General features: G+C 49.4%; 1 protein-coding gene across 2 annotated transcripts in view; it reads right to left on the reverse strand.

The window, feature by feature from the left end:
- CHST11 (carbohydrate sulfotransferase 11) overlaps positions 1-11,884 on the reverse strand; it is a 247,030-nt gene extending 235,146 nt beyond the window's left edge. The window contains exon 1 of one of the 2 annotated variants that reach the window (XM_090275346.1): positions 11,177-11,884. In XM_090275346.1, coding sequence (XP_090131472.1) covers positions 11,177-11,294 — 118 coding nt within the window. In that variant the 5' untranslated portion in view covers positions 11,295-11,884. The remainder of the gene's footprint in view (positions 1-11,176) is intronic. The other variant, XM_090275347.1, reaches the window with a different exon arrangement.
- Between the last annotated feature and the right edge of the window lie 308 nt (positions 11,885-12,192).

Below are 12,192 nucleotides of genomic sequence, written 5' to 3' on the forward strand. Positions count from 1 at the left end.
CGGTGAAAGAAGGGACCAAATCTCTGAGTATACGACCTTCACTCAGTCACTCAGTCACTCAATTATTAAGCCCCCACAATGCGCCAGGCGCTTGCCCAAGTCATGAGGTGTGACCAGGTACGATGCCAGGTGCTGCTCAAGCGTGAAGTCGTGATGAGCTGTGTGTCTCAAGGAGGAGCTTCATGATGAGCTGTGTGTCTCAAGGAGGAGCTCACTGGCATTTGAGCAGGAGGACTCTTGGAAGGACAGAAAGATCTCCCCCTTTACAGAACGTCTAGCATCCTCGGTCCCACCCACTAAATCGATGTCTTCAATCCTGGAGACAATCAAGAGCATCCCTACATATTTCCAGACGTAGGGGTGGGGTACCCCCCATGCAGAGTCCCTATCAAATATCCAGAGCAATCGGCCTGAAGTCAGACAGCTGTGGTTTCATTCCAGTTCCATCAATTCCTTTCCCATGTGATTTCAGACAAGGGACATTTTCTATGCCTCCGTTTCTCCCTTATAAAATGGTGATGATAACTGTGTGTACTTTATCAAGGTGCCATGAGGAATAATATATATTAAACGCCTGGCCCACATCAACCATCAGTAAATAATACGCAATAAATATCTGTGTTATTTCATCAGTTCATCCCCTGTATATCCTGAGCTCATGGATCTTTAAAGCCACCTTCTCAGGAAGCCTTCCCTAAATACCCTATTTAAAATTGTCACCCCCTCGCTCTGGCCAGTGTGGTTCAGTTCATTGAGTGTCATCCCGTAAACCAAAAAGCTGTAGGTTCGATTCCCAGCTGGGACACATTGCCTGGGTTGCAGGTTCGGTCCCAGTATGGGTGACTTATTGATGTTTCTCTCTCACATCGATGCGTCTCTCCCTCCCTTCCCCTCTCTCTGAAGTCAGTAAGCATATCCTGGGGTGATGATAAAAATAAAATAAAATAAAAAAATAAAATAAAATAAAATCGCCACTGCTCACTGCTAGCATTTCACACCCTCCTTTTTGCTTTATTTTTTTCCTCGATCCAACATTCTCTGTATTTCAGAGATGCCCCTTTTATTGTGTCTCCCCCAGTCACATCTACCATGAAGACACAGATTTTTGTCTCTTCTGGTCCCTGCTGTGTCTTTAGCACCTAGCACAGAGCCTAACTCTTAGGAAGCATTTAACAAAAGATACCTTGGATAAGGCTGAATGGGTATAGTGGGCAGAAAGCTGGTCCCTGGACTGCAAACTCTGTGTTCTTTTCACGAAAGCAAGTGGCCACATGCAATGGTATTAAAGGTAAACTATGTCAGCCATTAAGACGCGCCGGGTGTTACATTACAACACTACTGTAGAGGTGCCTGTATGTTGTCCCTCTTCTGGGATTCTTTGAAGTTCACGGCTTCTAACAGAAACCCAGCCACCAACTTATTTCACTTGAGTCGCCTTTGTGGAGTTTTCTCCCCAAAGCTTTTAAGATAATCACTCAAGCCAGAGATTGATAAGGACTTAAAACACTTACATTACTGGGTTTCCTTATCTTGATCCACATCTGCCCGAGTTAGAGCTGAACTCAGTCTTCCCCGTTCTATTTATCTAAAGCCAACTCAGACTCAGGAGTGCTAGAACTAGCTCCCCCCACCCCACCCCATTCATACCGGACTTCTACTCTGCGTTGACCGTGGCGGGTCTGACAGTTACCCATTGCATTTATGACAAGCCTAGACCTGGGGTTCCAAAGTCTAGTAAACACGCTGTCTCTGCAAAGGGGCCCAGAAAGAGAACATCAAGCCTTCTGTTTTACATACTCTTAAAAAAATTTTTAAAAATTTAACTAATGTTAAAATAGGAACTAATGTTAAATACAAGTGGATGCAAACAACCCCATCTAACCCATCACAGCAAATCACCTGTTATGGAAGTCAGGAAGGAGGGTGGAAAAGCCACACTTACAGGGACTCTGGTGGCCGCCTCAAGAGTTCCACTGCTCTGAGCATATTCCACTTGATCACCATGTACCACGGAATCATAAATGGTCGTACAGATTATCTTATCTACTTTCACCTAAAGTAATCCTCACAAAATGAAATGGGGATTTAAAGAGATCCCACCCAGGACACCATAGTTTGGAGATAATACTCACCTGCACCCAAGAAACTGACGTTCCTCTCGCCCAAGTGCCCTGTGCCACGTGACAAGGTAAGAAGGATGATGACAGAATCAGAGCTGACAAGGACTCAGCCAAGCCCTGGCTGGTGTAGCTCAGTGGATTGAGCACCGGCCTGCGAACTAATGGTTCGCCGGTTTGATTCCCAGTCAGGGCACATGCCTGGGTTGCATGCCAGGTCCCAGTTGGGGGCACACAAAAGGCAACTACATGTGGATGTTTTTCTCCCCCTCTTCCTCCCTCCCTCCCCCTCTCTCTGAAAATAAAATAAAATCTTAAAAAAAAAAAAAAGAGTCAGCCAACAGGAAAATCCAGATGACACCCAACATGTGGATATTTACAATCACTCATTGTTATAAAGTTAGGAAGACGGTAGTAATATGTATAAATTATCTACAAACAAGATCGGCTGAGGATGACAGCTCACACATGTTTTACCAAGAGGCTGTGGTGAGTACTGTGGATGTCTGCTCATCCCACATTCTGCTCCCTTCTAGAAGGCCTTTGCATACGGCAGAGGGTGGCCATTGAAAAGCTGTATTTCCCAGGCTTCCTTGAAGCCAAGTTTTTGAATGTGAATATGGTTCCCCCAAATAGAAGCCCTCACTCAAGATTTAGAAAGCAGGTACGAGCGAGAGGCCATCTGACAGACGTGGTGACAAGGACGTAACGGCCTTTGCAACAGCATGACAGGGTTCGCTCTCCAGTTTTCTGGGCATTGACAGGCAGCTGCAGTGGGTATAAGCCACAACTCTGACGTGTCCTCCGTTTGTTCCTGGGCTCGAGTCCCAGGGGCAGTCTCGAGGCAGCAGAGCGCCCGGCGGGTCAGATTTGATCAGCATGCCCATATATGTGTGTGTCTGAGTTACTATGATACATACACTACTATTAATGGCCTCCAGCCTTCCCACTAATTTTATAAGCACCAGATTCCCCACATTAAAAACTGTTCTGTGTTAAATACCTAGACTGCTTGCTAGTCCCTGCCCTGAACCCTGACCGAACGCTAGCAGACCAGGAGCAAAGAGGTTTGGGAGCCGAGAAGAATAAGCCACATGAGAAGCTGTTTGGACCTGAGAAATCAACCTGGCTTCTTCCCTCTGGGCTCTGTGCCGATTGGTGAGGTGGGGACAGGAGCGGAAGAGGCGTCTCTGAGAATCTCTTACAGTCAAGCGGCATGTAAGGACGTTTTAGTCCCATAAGATGATAATGGAGCTAAAAAATTCCTATGGCCTTGTGACATAGCAGTCATTGTCACATAGTAGCGCAATGCCTTACAGACAGTATATAAAAGTATAGTACCTGCAATTATGTGCAATACATAATACTTGATAACAAATGACTATGTTACTGGTTTATATATTTATTATACTATACTTTTTATTATCATTACTTTAGAGCATACTCTTTCTATTTATTAAAAAAAAGTTCGCTGTAAAACAGTAAGTTGTGTTCCACCAGCGGCAGCCTCACTGTCTCGTCTTAACTGTGTCCCTCGAGTCTTTATCTGCCTCACTTTCTCTCGCGCTTGCCTTCATCTTGTGTTGTTTTATAAATGTAGTGTGGCCTAAAATGCATAAGAATAAAGTCTAGCGTAGAGGACAGTCGTGTCCTAGGGCTTCACATTCATCACGGTAAGTGCCCTGTACAGGTGAACCATTTTTTATCATTTATACCGTATTTTTACTGTACCTTCTCTACGTTGACACATATTTTGGATACACAGATACTTCCCATACGTTACAACTGCCTGCAGTATTCAGTATAGTGACATGCCGTACATGCACAAGGCCTGTAGCCCGGGGGCAATGGGCTAGGCCACATCCCACTAGAGTTGTGTAAGGGCACTCTTTGACGTGCGCACAAGGATGGAGCCTGAAGACACATTTCTCAGAACATATCCTCCTTAAGGGCTCAGCACAACATAACCTTCTCTACTCTCTAAATGCTTCCTAAACACCTCTGGACCAAGCTCAGAGGCAGAACCTCTCCCCCTGCTGAATCAAAAGAGGAAGAAGTACAAGTAAACAAAAAAACCACAGGCCGTTTATTTCTAAAAGGGCCAGTGAAGAGAAAAGGCCATGAGAGCTCAGTAGCCGTGAAAGAAGTTAAAATCCACACTGGGGATACTTTCTCCAAGAAACATCCCTATTTCCAGCCGAACTTCCAGGGTCAAGCCCCAAGTGAAAGAACTGACGTCCCCACCCTTCCCGCTCTGACTCCTGCCAACCCAGTCAGTTCAGCAGACACACTAACTGCCAGCCCTAAGGCTCTGAGCGGAGGTGCAAATTTCCCAGGCGGAGCAGAAAACCTGTAATGAGAGCTTGCAAGCCCCTGGCAAAGCAGTTAGGGAGCAGGTACTCAGGGCCTACCAGGTACCTACCTCCAGGCCCTCAGCTGGAGCCTGCCTTTGGCAGGAGTCCCTTTGTCACCACCTTCCCACAATGACAGAGTGTGCCTCGGTTTACAAAATGTGCTCTCACGATTCACACAGGTGCTACTTTGCAGTCCACTGAGAAAGGAAAAGCCTGCCCATCCCAGGACGGCAGCACTCAGATGCCATCAATTACAACACAAACTTCATAAGCAGGAAAATGTGAAAAAAGGAGTGTCTGAGACTCGATAAAATAAAGTAATTCATCGGATTAGGAAGTAGGGGAACCCCACGGCAGGGCCCAGGTCTTCCACTCCCAAATCATCAATCCACTCACTCTCCGTATTTGAGTGAATGCCTACGTAAGTCAGGAGCTATTTACGGTTGTTTTTATTCGAGAATGCCAATTTCCAACACAAGCTCAGGAAACACATTTTCTCAAATCTCTCTTTCTGATTTGTACATTACTGCTTTAAAGATGGCGCATAGGCGCAGTCTAATTCGGGGCAGGGTTGGCAGAGGGGGAAAGGGATTCACACGGTGCCCACTTTATCAAGCGCACTAAACACAAAACCCTGCAAGCAAGAGGCTTCCTCATTTCCACCCCTGTCCCTGCTGCCTCCTGCCAGTGTCCCCTGCTCAAACTCCACCAGGGTTCCCCTTCCCAACCTCAGCCAAGGCCAAGGCCAAGGCCAAAGCCCACGTAAGCTCTTTCCGGCTCATAATCTTTGGCTGCTCCCTCCCTGTGCTCCAGACACTGAGAGCTGCTGGCCACATGTGTTCCCACCTCAGGGACCCGACTTGGGCTCTTCTCTGCCTAGCACATTCTTCCTGGAGAGACCCAGGGCCACCCCTTCACGTCTTTCAGGCTTTCACTCTCCAATAGCATCTTACCCGTGACAGTCCCTAATTACCTCTATGACATGGAAGCCCCTGCCTCTCATGCCCCTCATCCGTCTTCCCTGCTTGGTTTTTCTCTCTTCACACAATCTGACGTGCCTTACATTTTATTCTGTATTTGCTTCAAGTCTAGCTACCCCGCTAGCCTGTAAATTCCACGAGTGCAGAAGTCAATGTTTGTGCTGTATGTCCAGTGCCTAGGACAATATCCGGTACAGAGCAGGAGAGACAGACAGACAGACAGACAGAGCAACTCTGCTCTTAGGTTTTGATCAATCCCATTTGATCCAGCATGCATCAAATTACAAATTCCAGAAATGTTTGATGGACAGACCAGATTATTCAATAATCTCATAGGAAGAACTGCCTTGCTCTTCACTTGTGATAAAGACAGGGTCTCAAAATTCAAGGGAGGAAAAACTACGAAGAGAAAATGAGTCAGCAAAACAACTTTCCGTTTTTCTCAGAATCTGAATTTATAAGTGGCCTGCCAGCAATGACTTTCAAGAGAGCCTTTGTCACTTACCCTCCCCAGATTAAGAAGAGGTTTGTCCTTTGGGTTGATTTAAGGGAAAAGGTGGTGCCTTTGATTTCCTGTTTATAATGGCTGTGCTAATAGAGCTGATCCTTAGCAAAATGACTTTTCAACCAGATAAATATAAACAGAAGCCTGCTCTGCTGGAGGATGGTTTCCCTGCCTCATGCCCCAAAGAAATCCCCAACCACCCCTTCTGGGGTACCTTATCATCTCTTTTGTTACAAAAAGCAATGAAACAAGGACTCCTCCACTGTCACTATAGCTGTCACAGGAAATTGCCGAAATTTATCTGTCTCATCTGAATGCAGCTATGAAAACACTGCGTTGAGGCACAAACACTTGAACTGCCAAGGGGCCTCCCCATAACTGAGAGGAACCGCTTATCCTTCAGTTACACAATGTCATTTCGGAATTCCTAACGGCCTGTACTTGAGACCCTCCTGACACCTTTTCAAAGGAGGAAGCAGATAGATAACATAAGAACAGCCCCTAGGACTCCAAAACTCATTCCACGAATAAGCAAAAAGATGCTTTAATTTAAAATTAAATGTGTGGAGCAGAAGGGAAAAAAAGCACACTGGGACTAATAGCCTACAAAAGGTGGGGGGTGGGGGTATTAAAGGTATGTGCAGCTCTGTAAATCGAAAAGGTTGTGGTTAAATTTACTGTCTTTAAACTTAATAATCACCATAATGATGTATTTGTCTAAAATACATATTATCAAATGGGGTACAAAATGCATGACTGATATCAACTAATACACACACACACACTATAATATATAGAAAAAAGTACCAGTTGCCTCTGGGTGGTGGAATAAGGAAGGATTGTTTCTCTCTGTACTTACTAAATTTACTAAAATGAGCACATATTGTTTATAATTAGATTAAAATATAATGCAAAAAAAGTGTTTTACATTCAATCTAATCAAGTGAAACTACAAAAGGGTAACCCAAGAAGTCTTTAAATAAAGGGTATAACTTTTCAATACATTCAGCCAAAGCAAAGAAATCCCAGGCGACAGTGAAAGTAAACATATTACAGAAGGAAAAAGAAATTGCAATGAGAGGAAGGGAACAAGGCGACAGGCTTTCTCCTCCACAGGCTTCTATGATCAGGAGCTTTCACACAAAAGCAGTCCTCCCCGGAGTCACGCCAAAGGGAGGTGCACAGCAGCTGGCTACCCTGGGCACACAAGCAGCGGGGGGGGGGGGGGGGGGGGGGGCTGCCCCTCTGCCTGGCACGACACAGCTCCATCAGAGCCCCGCTGTCTGGCGCAGGTATGCAGACTCTAATGTACGGACGCACCTTCACAGGATGCATTCACCGAGGGACTCAAGCGCGCGCAGAAACTATAAGCATGTAGTTCCATTCTCACCAACCTCGGGAGCAATCCCACCCACAGAAGGTGTCCGTCCTGCCAATGCATTTCTTCAAGTCACTGGGCTAACTAACAAAGGCCAGGCTCCCCCAGCACCCAGGCCACTGAGCAGTGCCTCCACTGACTCACACGGGCAACCAGCAAATAAAGTCTATAGGGAGCTCTGGCCGGGCGGCTCAGCTGGTTGGAGCATTGTCCCGTACACCAGAAGGTTCGGGGTTCAGCTCCAGGCCAGGGTACATACATAGGTCGCAGGCTGGATCACAGGTCAAAGTGCAGACACTGGGGGGCGCGGGGGGGGTGGGGCAACCAACCCATGTTTCTCTCTCACATCCACGTTTCTCTCTCTCCCCCCTTCCTCTTTCTCTAAAATCAATATACGTGTCCTCAGGTGAGGATTTTTAAAAAGAAGAAAAATTGAGGCCATGGGGAATACTCCTGCCTGGTGCATGAGGAACTTAAACCAAACTCATGTCTCCAGAGACCAGAAAGGCAGGGAAGTGTCCCCACCCGACTTACTGACCATGCGTGCCTGGCGAGGGACACCTGACACAACCTTCCTGAGCACCAGAGAAGCCAGGCTTCTGGAGTTTAGCCACTTCATGCATTCATCCAGCAAATATTTGTTTGAGAACCTACTATGTGTTGGGCACTGTGCAAAACAACAGCATTTGAATGGGCCTAAAACCTGGTCCCTGCCCTAAAAGATATTCTTAACAAATACCAATTAACTCAGTGCCAAAGATCTAAAGAAAAGTGCCTTCCTCACTGACAAGGCCCACTTCTGCAGAACTTCCGACCAAATTAAACATCAAACACTTAAGTGTACGAATTACTCAAGTGTATGAATTAGAAAAGTATGAAGGTCCCCAGGTTAGAATCAGAAGAAGAGATATTCCCCCTCCCCCCATCCCCACCCCACACACATCTAGCTCTTTTTATTCTTTCTCTCCCACTTCACACACTCCAGGTAATCGATCTCTAGCCACCAATGAATCCATGTCATTTGGAATGTATTTTTCTATCTCAGATACAGTTCTTCCGAAGGCCTGCCAGAGGGCTCCAAATGTTTTGCAACACAATCTGTGCCATGCTGTGCCTTCTGCCTCTCCCAGGGTGATCTGGAGAGAGACTAAAACTAAAGAGCCAGAGGAAAGGATCAGCTATCATTACCCTAAATCCTTCAGAGAAGCAAAAGATCAGCTACCTTTCAAAGAAATTCAAAGCCATAGGAAAAAAATTTAGCATCAGCCTTCATCAACAGTGTAGTTTTAAAAAATGGGGGCAAAAAAGAAAATTTCAATATGGATTGCAAAACATATTTTTATATGTTCCATATAATAATAAACCGTTGACAAGGAGTTTTTGTGGAACCACAGGTAATTCAGAATAAGGAAGACCTTTCAAAAGAGCTATCTACTGCTCTACATTTCATAAAATGTATTGAAAGGAGCATTTGCTATGGACTGGGAAGAAAATATCAGGGGAGCACACTCATGGGATGTGAATAATAAACAAATGCCAGTTCTTGGGAGGAAATGGAACCAGGAAGGGGAGTGAAGGCTGAGAGCAGAGGGTCAAGGACAGAGGATCTTTATCAGCACAGCCTGAGAAAGGTTATCCCCGTGGTCCCAAAAGACCAAACTGAAAAGAGCTAATGCCACTTTCCAGTCGACTGAATATCCTAACTAGAGCTGGAAATTTTAGCAAAGTGTCAGTTACAAGTTGGAAGCTTCTTCCTACTATCTCTGTCTAGGAAGTCACTTGAGAATTCTCACACAGGACAAGAAAAGCCCAGGCTGCATGGGAACCATATGTATTATGAGTATTTTGCTGGACAACTAACAGGTACAGAGAAGTTAAAGCGCATTCCTGCTGGAGGCTTATGTTTCTCCCTGTTGCCGGCATTCCTGCAGAGAACTACCTGGCATGCTGGGTCCAGGCAAAACTTGAAGTGGCCTAAACACATCTCCAGAGTCCAGACCAAAGCATTCAGTCCTTTGTTTAAATTGTTTGAGCCTCAGTGTATTTGCAGACCACTGAGTCCCCAGCCCTCTGGGGTGGAGTCTGGCCTGGTCTCCAGGATACCACTGTCTGTCTGGTCCTGCCAGCTGCAGCCGCAAGCGAGGTCCATTTTTAAATTCCCTTAGAAGTTTCACAACCACCGGTTTGGGTGAGGTGACAAACCCCGCTGTAGTTTGCGGACAGGAAACTAAAAATACCCAACGGCAAACAAAAGCCATCTTTTCCGAGGCTGGCCGCGATGTCCTGAGGTTACAAGTGGTGGTGTCAGACCATACCCTTGGCAGCGGTGGCCGCCGTAACAACTGCTCCAGGAGTGGGGCGGAGGGGCCATTCTATCCCCGCGCTGTCAAGGCTGCTGCAGCCGGCAGCCTGCCTATTTGATCTAAAGAACAGCTTTATTCCTGGGCCATCGACCCAAACACAGGCGAAATGAATTCGGTCTGCTGAAAGTATCAGATACACACTGAAAGGAGACGGGGCAAAAAGAAAAACAGCCATCCCGTCCTCCTGGAAGGAAACGTGTTTCCAGATCCCTCCTCCTTGAAATTCTAAAAGCAAATTACTGCTAGGGCTATGCTGAGAAAGACAACTCCCTGGCATAAAAAAAACAAAAACAAAAACGGATTTCGTTGTCAATGCGGCCCAGCCAGGCTTGATGGACACCGGGGAGGGGGGGAGGGGGGGGCAAGGCTGGCCGAGGAGACTGCGTGACCCCGGAAGCCTCTTCCGAAGGTTCTTTCTACCTGTTGGGCTTCGGAGGCGAGCTGCAAACCCCGGCCTCCGCGCTCCCGCGTGCCCGTCCCTTTCCAGGTCCCAAACTTCCTTCGCGCCTCTCGAAGGAGGCGAGCCTCAGCTCTTCCCCAGTCCAGATTTCAGACGTGAAAGCATGTTAGCCACCGGGGTCTGGGAGGAAGGGACTTATTCCCACAGGGCCCGGAGGACTCCGGATGCTCGGGGCCAGGAGGAGGGGAGCGGGGTGGAATGCAACCTGACGGTCAGCCTAGGTCCTGGCCGAAGTTTCCTTCAAAACTGCGTGGCTAACGCGTGACCCAGGAGTTCCAGGTCCCCAGCGCAGAATCGGGGTTGGGGCAAAGCCGGGAGGGGAGCTGGAGCAGGCCCAACAACAGTAGCCGCAAGGTCACTGCAGATCCGGACCCCGGGGGCAAACAGCCAGGGCCAGGTCCCTTCCCCAACCTGGTGGAGGGGCAGTGCCGGCACCCAACCTCTCCCCACACCCGCTCAGCGTGGCACAGAGCCCCAGACACGTGGGAGTCTAGCCCCGGGCCCCCGGAGCTCGCAGCAGGCACTCTCTACCTCGCTGGAGCGCGCACCCTTTGCCCCTGGCACCCCCACCGGGAAGGAGAAGCGCGCCCGGGCGCTGGGCGGCCGGCTCCGGCGCCTCTTTCATCCTCCGATTTCGACCAGAGCAGGAAGGGAGTTTTGTTCTCTTCAAATCTATCCCCGGCCCGCAGCAGCTTCCCACAACCTCTACCTTTCCCAGCTACCTCGCAAACGGACAGACAAGAGACACAAAGAAAAAAAAAAAAAAAACTACCGCCCCTCCTGGTCTCATCCTCCAGCCGGGAACCGGAGGAAGCAGAGGAGGGAGCAAGCACATCCTCCCATCCTCCCCACCCCCTATCCCGACTTGTAGACCCGGGCAGCCCTAGAGGCAAGGAGCCCCGAGGTAGCCGAGGGTGAAGAGGTAAAGGGTGGAAGAGGCAGAAACCAGGCAGAGCGACCGAGCGAGAGCGCGAGAGAGAAGAAAATATCCAACAAAACCACGCTAACGCGCCCCCTACCTGGGTGCAACATACTTTGGAAATAGAAGATGACCAGGATAAAGGATCCCAAGCAAGTGGCCAGCACCATCCGGCAAATTCTGTTCATCCTCATCACTTCCAGCAGCGCCGGCTTCATGGCTTTGTCCTGCTTACGGGGACCGGGGTGTCCGGAGGCGCGCCCCGGGCGCAGGAGCGGGGACCCCGCCACGCGGAGCAGAGCCCAGGAGGTGCAGGGCAGGGCTGGGAGGACTCAGGAGGACGATCAGGCTGGCTGTGCGGCCGCTCTCAGAGCCCCTCGCCCCAGGCAGGGCTGTGGAAGACGCCGGAGTTGCTCTGGAAGTGCCAAGATGCGTGGACCCGCCGGCTGCGCGCTCCGGAATCTCCCGTTGGTCCTCCTCGCCTCTCCGCCGCCGCCTCCGTGCCCGCTGGCGGCCGCCGCTGCCTCCTCGCGGGCCGGGCGGCTGGGGTGCGAGCGGTGATGGTGGTGCTGCCGCTGCGCTGGCCGCTGTGGCTGTCGGACCGGCCCCCTCCCTCTTTCCTAAGGCTACTTCATTGCGCTCCAATGATCTATATATTCCGGGGCTGGGTTTTACCAAATACAACTCGCAGCCCCCGGCGAAAGGAGAGCGCCTGCGGAGAGCCGTGGGAGGGAGGAACCCGAGCGTCTGGGCGGAGCGTCGCGCTCCCCCCGCCCCTACCCGGGACTTGGTCGCGTCCAGCTGTTTCCCGGGGAGTGCAGAGTGCGCTCCGCGCTCCCGCAGGGTCCCAAAAGCCCTCAGTCCCCGGCCGGCTGGGCCGCCGTCTGGAGGTTGTGTCAGCGTTTCCATGACAAAACCCGGAGGAAAAAAATACGAATAAAATCGCCTCGGTGTTGCCACCCACCCGTGCCGGCGTTTATAGAAGGAAGTGTCGGGGAGCCGGTAGGGCACCAGGAGCGTGAAGGGGTCTGGTGGTCCCCGATGATTTAAGGTCCCTAGACAGAAGTGGTGGCCAGGAAGTTGACCCTGGCCCCCAGGGAGCAAGTACCCTTTCCG

This window comes from Furipterus horrens, unplaced genomic scaffold (genome assembly GCF_987537825.1).
Source record: "Furipterus horrens unplaced genomic scaffold, mFurHor1.1.pri manual_scaffold_4, whole genome shotgun sequence".
NCBI lineage: Eukaryota > Metazoa > Chordata > Mammalia > Chiroptera > Furipteridae > Furipterus > Furipterus horrens.